The 13,129-nt window shown below is 41.8% G+C and overlaps 1 protein-coding gene across 3 annotated transcripts in view; it reads right to left on the bottom strand.

Annotated features, from left to right (window-relative positions):
- Cfap57 (cilia and flagella associated protein 57) overlaps positions 1-13,129 on the bottom strand; it is a 69,206-nt gene that overhangs the window by 32,009 nt on the left and 24,068 nt on the right. For 2 of the 3 annotated variants that reach the window (XM_048351068.1, XM_048351069.1), the window contains exons 7-11: positions 10,835-10,974; positions 9,353-9,518; positions 8,194-8,307; positions 6,786-6,998; positions 4,710-4,883 (exon numbers count right to left, since the gene is read on the bottom strand). In XM_048351068.1, coding sequence (XP_048207025.1) covers positions 4,710-4,883; positions 6,786-6,998; positions 8,194-8,307; positions 9,353-9,518; positions 10,835-10,974 — 807 coding nt within the window. The remainder of the gene's footprint in view (positions 1-4,709; positions 4,884-6,785; positions 6,999-8,193; positions 8,308-9,352; positions 9,519-10,834; positions 10,975-13,129) is intronic. The other variant, XM_048351070.1, reaches the window with a different exon arrangement.

Raw genomic sequence — 13,129 nt, 5'->3', positions numbered from 1 at the left:
GGATTGAACTCAGGGCCTGTGCTTGCTAGGCCAAGTGCTGAGTCATACCATCAGTCCTTTGTTTTTTCAGATAGTATCTCATGCTTTTGCCCATGGCCAGCCTTGGACTGCAGTCTTCCTACTTCTACATCCTGAGTGTCTGATATTCACAGACAGTGCTCCATCATGCTTGGCTTGTTTGTTGAGATGGAGGTCTTGCTCACTTTTGCCAGGGCTGACTTTGAACCATGATCTTCCTATTTCTACCTCACAAGTAGTTGGGATTACATGCTTCTTGATGTCATCACATATATAGAGTTTTAGCTAAGGCATGTCTCTTTACTATCTTAAGTCTTTGCCTTGAGGTGTAATCTTTACAAATAAAGGTAAGGATAGGTTATTTAGTGACCATTTTATATATGCATTTGCCTTTTGCCACCTGGATGTTACTAGGTTTTGGGGCAGAGAAGATCATTCCTCTGCCTTTGTAGGTTTGATTTTAATAGTCTTGTATTCTTAGCTCTGGTTTTTTGGTATCTCTGTAGACCACATCCATAGTCTTGGAAGGCAGAGCTAGCTCTTTGACTTCCTGTCCTAACTCCTAGTGTGCTTTCTTCATAACCTTAAAGACAGTTCACTTTTTTTTTTTTTTTTTTTTTTTTTGGCCAGTCCTGGGGCTTGGACTCAGGGCCTGAGCACTGTCCCTGGCTTCTTTTTGCTCAAGGCTAGCACTCTGCCACTTGAGCTACAGCGCCCCCTCTGGCCATTTTCTGTATATGTGGTGCTGGGGAATTGAACCCAGGGCCTCATGTATAGGAGGCAAGCACTCTTGCCACTAGGCCATATCCCCAGCCCAACAGTTCACTTCTTTAAACTCCTGATTTTCTGGTGTGTGTGCAAGCCCCACAAGACTGAGGACCAGCCTAGCTGTCTCATCTTCACAGGGAGGGGTTACTTGGTCTCTTGAAATAATTCTTTGTCTCATTCTTGAAAGAATGAGACAAAAGCCCTCACAGGCTTCCTTCTGAGAATAAGTGAGGCTATGTCTACATTCCCGGTGGACTTGGAATTCCAAGATTCTATGGGCTGGGAGTTGTGGTGCACTCCTATAATTCCAGTACTCAGGATGCTGAGGCAGGAGGATCTTGAGTTTAAAGCCACCCTGGGCTACATAGGGAAATCGTGTGTGTGTGTGTGTGTGTGTGTGTGTGTGTGTGTGTGTGTGTGTGACAGAGAGAGTGCATATATGTATGTGATTGAGAGAGACACAGAGAGAGGCAGAGAGGGAGCCAACTGTGACTTAGAATATATAAATAACTCTCCAAACTCAACAGTGAATGGACTACTAACAGTTTAGAGTAGGCAAGAGATACGAAGACATGTCACTGATGAAGGACATAGAGACGGCCACTGTGCATGCAAAAAAAGATGCCCAACATTCTTAGTGAACAAAGATGTCCAACATTCTTAGCGAACAAAGATGTCCAACGTTCTTAGCCATTAAGGAAATTCAAAGACCATGATGAGAAACAGCTGCACATCTATTAGATCAGTTTAACATACAAAACAGTGGTAACACCAGGTGCTGGTGATGATGCAGAGAAACTGGGTCTCTCCTGTGGAGCTGGTGGGAATGTACCATAGCACAGACACTGGAGAAGTTTAATTGGCCAGTTTCTTAGAAAACTGAGTATCCACTTATCATATATGATTGAGCAATTACACTCACTCCTGGCACTTGCTCCAGAGAATTGCCAACTTGCATTGAAATGGAAACGTACACATGTTTGTTTATAACAGCTTTATTTGTAGTAGCCAAAAAGCTAGGAAAAAATTATTCTACAAAGATTAGGTGATTTGTTTAGCATGGACTGCTGTGGAATACTACTCATCAATGACAAGAATAAACTTAATAAACAAAGTAAGGAGTAGATGAAAGAGAATTATTCCCGGTGAGAATACTGTGTAGTTCCATTAATATAAGGGCCTTTAACTAACAACATTAAAGAAATGGAGACAGTGAGAATACTGTGTAGCTCCATTAAAGAAAGGGCCTTTAAGTGACAACACTAAAGAAACGGAGACTGAATGAACGGTTGCCAGGGTTAGGGATGGTGGGGAGAAGTGGGCGTGGCTATAGTAGTCTAGCACAATGGGCACATTGATGGGATGAGTCCTTTCTGTATCTTGATGGTAGTGGAGGTCAGTGAACTACACATGTGATAAAATGACACAGGTTTACACACATGAGGTGTACCAGCATCACTTTTCTCATTTGATATTGTACTCAAGTTGAACCTGATGTAATTGTCTCGAATCCTGTGTAATTCATGAGTCTGATGGAATTCTTGGGTGAAGAGTCCACAGGAAGCTTGTGCTGATGTTAAAATTCCCTGTGACTCTTAATTACCTCAAAATAAAAAGTGAAGGCATAAGAGCGAAAATGTCTTTATGCAAATCAGTACTCTGAGTCATACACATTAAAAATGGTAGTAGAGTACTCCTTCATTCAGGACTTCTGTCTCTGTCTGGGAACTGTTTCTGTCTCTTGTCTCAGGAAATAATCAGAGATGCATAAGAACATCTGCATATTCATTCTGGTTCATAAGCTAACTTAAGTGCCAGTTGGGAGAGAAGGCTTAATAAGGTATGTTCCATCATATGACAGAACATTCATGCTTTTGAGGATGATCTAATTACATGAAAAAATTCTCACAATAGAGTTAATTAAAAAAAAAAGAACAGGTCACAAAAGCGTGGGGATGTAGTATGTAGTATGAACTTAATTTTATTTCAAACACATACATGGTATATACGAAAAGGAAAGTGGAAATATGTATATATGTATATATATATATGTGTGTGTGCATATATATGTCAGTCTCGTCCTGGGGCTTGAATTCAGGGCCTGGACTGTCCCTGAGCTTCTTGTGCTCAAGGCTAGCACTGTGCCACAGCTCCACTTCTGGCTTTTTCTGTTTATGTGCTACCAAGGAATTGAACCCAGGGCTTTATGCATGCTAGGCAAGTACTCTACTGCTAAGCCATCTTCTCAGCCCACATCAAAATATTAATGATGATGCTACTAATATAATTTTTACTTTGGAAACATGCATGTGTTGCTTCTCTAGTAAAAATGATCTTATTCATGAGACTTAGGAGATCTGAAGGGAACATGGAAAATATACTGTAGCAATTTCCTTTAGACCCAAGGCCCAGGCTTCACACAGAAATATTTCATTTTATAATGAAAACTCTTATCTCAATAAGGAGAATGCCTATGGGCAAGCCAATAAAGGAGTTTGAACTGAATAAAAAACCTCGTGTGTTTGTGTCACTCAGCCTGAAGTAAGAGTGAGGAAAGAGGAGAGGGGACACTCAATGGCTGTGTTTCAGGGGTTCTTTAAACATAGATGGCAGATTTTTATTTATGATAAGTAATCTTTAATCTATTATTGGCTATAAGTTTTGTGTGAGTGCTAGTACTGAACTCAGGGCCTGGACACTCAAGGCTGGTGCTCCACCACTTCCAGCTTTTTGCTGGTTAATTGTAGATAAGAGTATCATGGGCTTTCATGCCCAGGCTGTCTCTGAACTGTGACCCTCAGATCTCAGGCTCCTGAGCTACTAGGTACCTGGTTTGGCTATGATTTCTTGGAAACCATTTCTCACCTTTTTGTTATAGTAAAATACACATACTATAGGATGGACCATCTTAACCACTTTAGGTATACAGTTCAGTGCTACTAACTACATCTGGCATATGTAGCCATTGTTAGCACCTATCTCTATGTTTTTCTTTTCTTTTTTTTATTAATTAAATTTTGTTCACAAGGTGTTGTGCAAAAGGGATAGAGTTACATAATAAGGCAGTGAGTACATTTCTTGTGATATCTTACACCCTCATTTTTCTTTCCATTCCCTAGATCAGGTAGGCATATATACAATACCCAGTGTACCAAAATCATATACAGTAACCATGTAGCATACGCCAAACTTTTTTTTTGTCTTGTAAAGCCAAAAGTCTATATCCATTTCACAATCGTTCCCATCATTCCTTCTGCCTCTCGCCCATGACAACCAGCATCCTACTTTGTCTCTATGATTTTGAGTACTCCTAAGCTCTTGTAAATGTGGAATCACACCTTATTTGCCTTTCTGTGATATGCTTCTTTCATTGAATATGATGTCCTCAAGGTTCAAGTTGTAGTATATTTCAGAATCACTTTCCTAAGACTGAATACTATTCCATTACATATCTTGCTTATCCATTCATCTGTCTATTGTTACTGGGGTTGCTTTTCACATTTCACTATTGAACATAGACATTTCTTCATGAGAAGAGGAAATACAAGGATAAACCACAAGTGTGTACTCATTTTCCCCAGGAATGGCCTTCTATATCCTTAGGGAGGGGGAGGGGATAATCTCTTGGCCAGACTGGTGGCATGCTAGTGACCTAGGTGGGTCCCCTATAGTATCCATCAAATATCATTACTGTATATAATAACACTGTGGCCAACCACCCTGACCATAAACCCTTAGGTATATCTTTATTTCCTAGGATCAAATCTAAAAGCAGTTTAGATAAAGAATACTAATGTGTAGGAAATGGTTGGTAGAGGAATAAATAAGGTGAGTAGACACTGGGGCTGAGATTGAGGTGGAAGAGTGAGAAGGTATGTCAGGCAGGGCCTGGCACTGGGACATCAAAGGGAGGGCCCCCTCACCTTGGTGATAGGGCCTGCATGAGCCTGGTACTCGTTGAATTCTTTCTGCAGAGGCAGAGGATACTTCATGGTACGAATGGTTCCCACTGAGGTACCCACAAACATCATGCGCCCGGAATGTGAGATGATAATAGCTGTGTAGATGACATCAAATGCTGACATTTCTCGAAGGACCTGGAATACATATAGCTCTGTTTAGAGTAAGGGTCCAAGCTATGATTCTAGATTCCTGGCATCATTTGCTTCTTCTTCTCCAATAGCATCCTTAGGGTGTGTGTGTGTGTGTGTGTGTGTGTGTGTGTGTGTGTGTGTGCATGTGTGCATGTGTGCATGTGTGCTGATACTAGGGCTTGGACTTAGGGCCTCACACTCTTGCTTGGCTTTTGGATTCAAGGTTGGTGCTCTACCACTTGAGCCTTAGCTCCAGCTCTACTTCCAGATTTTTGGTGATTAGTTGGAGATTAGGAGTCTCACAGACTTTTCTGCGCCAGCTGACTTGAAACTACAGTCCTCAGATCTCAGCCTTCTGAGTAGCTATGATTACAGCATGGGGCACAAGTGCTTGGCTTCAAGGGTTTTCTTTTTTAAAAAAATTCTTCTATTCTTATAGTATTTGATGTACTGCCTAACACACATAGACAGCTAAATACTTCTTGGTTTCTTGATTGGCAAGGAGTCAAGGAAAATACTAGTGACTGGAAGACTTTAGCACTGTGTGCCAATCACAGCTCTCAAATCATTTACATGTGGCAACTCATCAGTCCTCACGACCTCCCTCTCAGGGAACCACAGTTCTGTGTGTTTTAAAGATGATGCAACAGGCTGGGGATGTGGCTTAGTGGTAGAGTGCTCGCCTAGCATGTATGAAGACCTGGGTTCGAGTCCTCAGTCCCACATAAACAGAAAAATCCAGAAGTGGTACTGTGGCTCAGGTGGTAGAGTGCTAGCCTTGAGCAAAAGAAGCTCAGGGACAGTGCCCAGGCTCTGAGTTCAAGCCCCAGGAGAACTGGCAAAAAAAAAAGAAATGATGCAACAAATGAGTCACAGAGATGGAAAGTCACTTGCCTAACCCCATATACCTGAGGGGCAGTCTGACTTCAGGTTTGGTTGTTGACAACTATGTTGTCATGCTTCTCAAAGTGAGAATTGATATGGATCCTAAATTTATTCAGGGAACATTGATTTCTGCCCATTATATAAACAGCAGAATACTCAGTACACTGAGGAAACTCATTCATTCCTTCACTCCCGAAAGCACTTATTCACACCCCCTCCCCAGACCACATGTTTAATGGAAGAAAGTTTGCTGTGGGCCATGTAATATACCAGCTAGAAGCCATGTCAAGGGGACTGGAACATAGCCCTGTGCCAAGGAAGCATTAATCTGGTCCAGCTCTGTAAAAGCTACCACAGACTCAGGACCAGGCTTCCTAGGCATGTAAAGGAGAATCGCAAGGTTCTAAGTGGGTTCCAATCATGTCTCAGGTTGGTCTGTGGCTGTGGTCTCCATGACAAGGGCTGAGGAGACCCGGAGAGTGACACAAGCCACGTTTGTCTGAATTGTTTTCGCTGTGCTCTTCTCTGCTTTTCATTACATGGGGCCAGAGCATAGAAATTCTCAAATTTTAGAGAAATTCTCAAATTCTAGTTGTGTTTTTACTCCTGCTCAGTGCAGACCAAAGGCAAGGGTGCAGTGTAGAGGTGCAGCTCATCTCCATGCCTGGAGGACAGAAGTGGAGCTCCAGCCAACAAGCAAAATGGAAAGAACTGGATCCAGTCAGAAGGGCACTGGGAAGGAAGCTCAGGAAGTGACCAGAATTGAGTGGACTTCACGGGAAGAATAGCCATGTGCTCTCTCATGAGGAAGGAGTCTTCCTTTCTCATATACTTTCTCTAATTTCCTTTTTTTAAAAAAAGAACAAGACCAGGACTTGAACACGGTACCTGCTGCTTTCGCTCATTGGCTAGTACTCTACCAACTAAGCCACGCTACCAACCCCCACATTATACTTTCTTGTGTAAGCCTAAGAGGCTGCCTCATGCAGAACTCCAGAGGTGGGAGAGGTAGAGACTCACCGAAGAATCTGCAATCTCCTTGAGGGTCTGGTCTGATCCAACAGCAAAGATAATTTTGCCATCAGGGGAGATGGTCACAGAGTTGTAGCTGCAGGACTTGAGCACACACTCTGTCTCTCTCTTTCCTGTAGACAGATTCCATTCATACACAGCACCGTCTGTGCCGGCAGAAATCAGCTTGCTGTCATCTGCATTCCACACAACAGACCGGATCTATAGGGCATAAAGACAGATCCAGATAAGAGTGTGCATGCGTGTGCAGACACACACACACATGTGCATACACACAGATGTGCCCCAAAGTGGGGAAAAATGCACGCTCAGGGGCTCTATTAGACTAGGGCTGAATGTCCCTCCCAGACAGAGACTCATCTGTAAGCACAAAACATGGCACCTTGGAACTGCTAACATTCTGTTTTCTAAGATGCTTGCACATACTGAAAACAAATCACTCTCAACCTTTTCACTTTATAAATATGAGACTGAATATGAGTTCAAAGGTTGTGATCAATTATTGTTATGTTACCATGACCAGGATCCAAAATACTCTTTTATATGTAGACATACATAAGTACTTCCTTGGTGTCTCCATCTTTGACCCCTTCACTATGTCCTTCAGTCTGCAACCAAGGTTATCTTTTAAATATGGTCATGCCATTCCCTTTCCTGGAACTCCTCAATGAATTTGAAGGACAAGGGAGATGAGGCATAGAATCCTTACAAGGCTTACAAGAGTCCAAGTACTTGGGCTCCTATAAACCTCCCAGTCCCAACTCATCCCATGCTTTATCCCAACAGCTACATTGCAACCCCATACTCTTCAGTTCCTTTGACATTTCCTGAAGTCCCTTAGCTCTGTTTTTGTTGTTTTGTGCATGCATGTGTGCACACTCACACATGTGTGTGTGTGTGTGTGCCAGTCCTGGGGCTTGAACCAGGGCCAGAGGACTGTCCCTGAGCTTTTATGTTCAAGGCTAGTGCTCTACCACTTGAGCCACAGCTCTTCATTGGTAAATTGGAGATAAGAATTTCATGGACTTTCCTGCATGGTTTGGCTTGAGCCATGATCCTCAGATCCCAGCCTATTGAGTAGCTAGGATTACATGTCAGGTTTTTATTTTTGTTTTAAATTCTTATCTACAGTGACTATCACCACCAGCTCTAGGTGAATTCCTAGTCTGTCTTCTAGGATCAAGCCTTTGCAAACAACCCAGCCTCAAGTGTGCCTGCCTCCTCCTCCTCACTTCCTTTCAAAATGAGTGCACTGGTTTTATTTATTGTTCCCCCTCCCATTGATAGTGAACCTTATGAAGAAAGGAATTCCTTCTTTGGTCTCTTGTATTGCATGCGCTAGCACAGTGACTGCATCTAAGCCCTTTATTTCCCTGGATGCCAGTCACTCACTTACCTTCCCTGTGTGTCCTTTCAAGTTTGTGATGTTCTCTAGGCTGGTGGTGGTAAAAATGTGAATGACATTTCCACTGACTGCAGCAAACAGGTGACCTCCATTGCTAAAGGCACACTACAGGGAAACACAACAGGAGCAAGCAAGAAGAGGTGACCAATCGAACTGGAGACTGGAGTCAACAGGGGCTATTCTGGATAAATTCAGGTGGGAACTCCATGTGAAGACAGGAATAGGGGAAAAGGTATAATAAGGCTGAGACTTGGCTGCATTTTCAAACACGGCTGGTATTCTGTAGCTCATAACAGCCAAGATGCTGACCAACCCTGCCCTGCCCTGTAATATTTATACAGCTTGGACTCTTGTGTGGTAGGCACCCTGTTTCAGATGGGGAAGGTGATTCCAGAAGTCAGTGTCTTATTTATTCAAGTTATTTGCTGGGGAGGGGGAACTGGAATGATTATTTACTGTCTCTGTTGATGCTTAGCTGTCCTGGTTCTTCTTATTTTCAGTCTCATTTTCCCCATCTGGGACTCTTTGAAGTTTACTCTGTGTGTGTGTGTGTGTGTGTGTGTGTGTGTGTGTGTGTGTGCATGTGTGTGTGCGTGTGTGCGTGCACACGCATATGCATGTGTGTGCATGTGCTTGCTGGTACTGAGTCTTGAACTTAGGGCCTTGTGCTCTTGCTTGGATTTTTTTGCTCAAGACTGGTGCTCTGCCATTTGAGCCATACCTCTACTTCTAGCATTTTGCTGGTTAATGGAAGAGAAGAGTCTCAAAGATCTGAGCTGGCTTTGAGCTGTGATCCACAGATCTCAGCTTCCTAAGTAGCTAGGATTACAGGCATGAGCCATTGATGCCTGGCCCAGAGATTACTTTTGTTTTTCAATATTTGTTAAGACTCCATGATCACGGAGTTGACCTGTCTCTCCGGTGAGGTTTAACAAGGTTTTAGGTCTAGTGAAATAGTTTGGCTGGCATAAGATAACAGGGATAAAGCCATATACTCTATGAGTTCAGAGGGATCTGTATTTGACTTTTTTTTAAGCCACTGAAGTTCTGCAAGTCAGACTTTGGTCCCACTACCCCAGTTTGTGTTAGTTTTTGATATTCCAGCCTTGAATTTCCAAGACACTGGACCTTTATCTGTATTGGTTTTTACCTCTTTGCATCCTCTCACAGAGTATTCCTTGAAAGAGCGTATATCATCAATGAGTAGGTTCATAAGGCGAAGTTTGTCGGCAAACCCTACTACAATGTAGTGCCCAGAAGGGTGAAGGCTGATTGTATAGGCCTCTTCTTGGTATTCCTTAAATAGTTCCAGAGTGCTATAAAAAAAATTAGTTATTGAATTATAAGTCAAAATCCTTTCAATATCTCAAGCCCTCAACTGTATTTGATATATATGTGTGTATGTATATATATATATATATATATTTAACACAGCATTTGACATACTTTATTTTTTTATTTTTTTATTTTTTGGCCAGTCCTGGGGCTTGGACTCAGGGCCTGAGCACTGTCCCTGGCTTCTTTTTGCTCAAGGCTAGCACTCTGCCACTTGAGCCACAGCGCCACTTCTGGCCATTTTCTGTATATGTGGTGCTGGGGAATCGAACCCAGGGCCTCATGTATACGAGGCAGGCACTCTTGCCACTAGGCCATATCCCCAGCCCTCCATACTTTATTTCTTGCAATTATCTATTCCTCTTTTCTAGATTCTGGTTACTTGAAGATTCTTGTTTAGCACTTGAAGATAATGTTCAGCCAATAAAGAAACTGGTCAAACCAAGTGCTGGTGGCTTACACCTGTAATCCTAGCTGTTCAGGAGGCTGAGATCTGAGGATCATGGTTCAAAAGCAGCCTGAACAAGAAAGTCTGTGAGACTCTTAACTCCAGAAAGCTGGAAGTGGTGCTGTGGCTGAAAGTGGTACTGCTAGCCTTGAGCATAAGAGCCCAGGGACAGTGCCCAGGCCCCAAGTTCAAGCCTCACCCCTGCAAAAGCAACAAAAGAAAGATAGAAAGGAAGGAAAGAAGGAAGGACGGAGGAAGGAATGAAGAAAGGAAGGAAGGAAGGAAGTAGCTGGTCAAGTGTTGTGTAATGACTTTGAAGATACTGCTTTGATGAGGTTTCAATACTCGAGTGTTGTTCCCCTCCCCCCATCAGCCTTAGCAGTTGAATGTAAGAGTAAAGAAATAGTGTAAGTTATGCCAGAAGAATACAATCACTAGAGTGTTTGGGGGTATTTGGAGCAAGAGAAAGAGGAGAAGGAATAAAAGGAGTTGGAAAGTTCCATGAAGTAAAAATAAGATCTGGGGTAAATGAGCAAAGAGAAGATGTGGAGCAACAGTGGAATGTATGTAAGAAGGTAAAATATTAAGGTATTACTCTTATGTCCCTAGTGTCTAGCATAATGTCTGATGTGTAGTAAGCATTTAATAAACTGGAGTAGTTCCCTAGCTCATGCAAGAGTGAGAAACAGGTAAGGCAACTAACGTGATTTAAAAAAACAAAAAAGAATTTTCCAACTGAAAGCTTCAAAGCAATTAAATTGTAAAACTCTCTAATTAAATCAATTTGCATAAACAAATTTACCAACTGAAATTCTTCATACTATAGCAGCAAAGCCTTTGAGTCCTTACTTTGATTCATAGTTCCAGATGCGAACGGATCGATCCAGGGAACAGGTGGCAATGAGGGGTTTGCGAATGCAGGTAGACAGACTCATGATGGATGCTGAGTGTAATGGGTACATTAGGTACTCGAAGTGAGCAGGCTCCCCCTGGAGAAATCATACAGAATGAAGACCCAGCAGGGTGAGCAAAAGCTGGCTGTGTACTTCAGCTCTAATTAGTACCTGGGAGCATTAATTAGCCTGTATGTATGGAAATTAGGCCATGGCAAATTGTCTTAAATGGTATGCAGATTTTCCTAGGGTGCTATTATTTTAAAGGCAATAAAATATTTTGTTCTATGAATAATTCTAGAATGAATTTAACCATTCTTGTGCTATGGGAACTATTTCAGTGGCTCCCAATCTTTGTTATTAAAGAATAATACAAAACTAGATATCCTATATAGGCATGTATCTCTCTGATCACTTCCTTGGAATGCATTTCTAAAAGTTGAATGCTGGGTAAAATTGTATGAATAATTTTAAGTATGTCAATAAGTAATGCCAAATTTGTCTCTGAAGAGAAAGAACTAATTATTTTACCACCAGCAGCAAACAAGAATAGGTGAATGATTTTAAATGTAAACAAATCCTGTTGTGGTGGCACGTAGGTATTCCAGGCATTTGTCATCAGAGGCAGAATCCCTGGGACATCTAAATGAGGTGTGAAGGTTGCAAAATTTAATAATAAAGTATATACATGTTAGAAGTGCTCACAAGCCAAGACAAAGGCTGGTATAGGAATTTCTTCAAATTCTGGCCCTCTTCCCTATAAACTTACATACACCCACTCCTCTTCTGGCATTATTGTAAAGAGAGGCAGGTACAGATTACTACATTCTTCTCCATCCTTGCCTCTACTAGCATATCACTTTCTTTCTTGGGTTTGGAGGATTAGAACCTAGGCCTTATACTTGCTAGGCAAGCACTCTACCACTTGAACTGCATACCCCACTGTCTTGTTAGTTTTTAAGTATACAGAAGTCTTTCTTGTCTTAAAAAATAAAGCAATTAGGGCTGGGAATGTGACTTAGTGGTAGAGTGCTTGCCTAGCATGCATGAAGCCCTGGGTTCAATTCCTCAGCACCACATAAACAGAAAAGGCTGGAAGTGGTGCTGTGGCTCAAGAGGTAGAGTGCTAGCCTTGGGCAAAAAGAAGCTCAGGGACAGTGCCCAGGCCCTGACTTCAAGCCCCAGGACTGGCAAAAACAAAAAAGCACTTTTTCTTCCCACTCTTCTCTGCACAATATGCTTCCTCCAGATCTTGGCCTCGAGTATCTACCTAGTTTTTTATATCTGAGAAGTGCTTGTCATCAAAAGCAGTGGTCTATTCTATTCGCCACCCGTAAATAGATATCATGATCCAAATGCTGAAAGGCTTTATTTTCTCAAGGAGAAAATCTTGACAGCATCAAAAGAAAAATGAATGGTCACTTATAAGAGAACCCTGATTAATTAGAAGGAAATTCCAGTAAAGTTAACGGCAGACTTCTCAGCAAAGACCATGGGACGAGAAGGGGATGGAATTATTTGTTGAAACTATTCAAAGCGGGGAGGGGAGGAACATTAACTTAAAACACTATATATCTAGAAAAACTATCAAAATTAAGATAAAATTAAAAATTCCTGACAAAGGCTGAAAAAAAATTGTTGTTAGTTGTATCGGTCACAATAAAAAAGTTCCTGAGAAAATCAACTTCCAGAGTTACATAGACAATGATCTAAGTTTGTGTGAGGCAGCCCATTACAATGGGAGCATGTGTTGGTGCAAAAGCAACATGGATGTACTTGAGGGACACATTGGTGACCTGAAGACATCCTATTAGGCTCAATCTCCTAAAATTTTGCAATCTTCCAACAGTGCCACAGTCTGGAGACCAAGTCTTTAACACCTGGACCTTGGGGTGACATTGTGGATCCGAACAATAAATAGCACTGGCAGACAGACAGAAAGCACTAGAGAAAATCCTTCAAGGTTGGAAGCAAGTGACCACAGACAGTAATTGAAATCCACACAAAAAATAAGGAGCACCAGGAAAGGTGATTGGCTAATTATAAGGACACTATAACTTCATGTTTCTTGTTTTGTTTTTTCTATTTCAACTGGCCTAAGATTAGTTATATATGTATATTGTTGGACCCATAACATGTAGAAAGGCAATGTATTTGCCAATGAAAGCACACAGATGGGTGTATCAGACTAACAAAATATCTCTAATGGTAACTCAAACCCATAGAAACAAATGAAGAGAACAAAAAATGA

The sequence above is a fragment of the Perognathus longimembris genome, chromosome 7 (genome assembly GCF_023159225.1).
Source record: "Perognathus longimembris pacificus isolate PPM17 chromosome 7, ASM2315922v1, whole genome shotgun sequence".
In the NCBI taxonomy this organism is placed as follows: Eukaryota; Metazoa; Chordata; class Mammalia; order Rodentia; family Heteromyidae; genus Perognathus; species Perognathus longimembris.
This window is presented reverse-complemented; position numbering and strand designations above follow the sequence as displayed.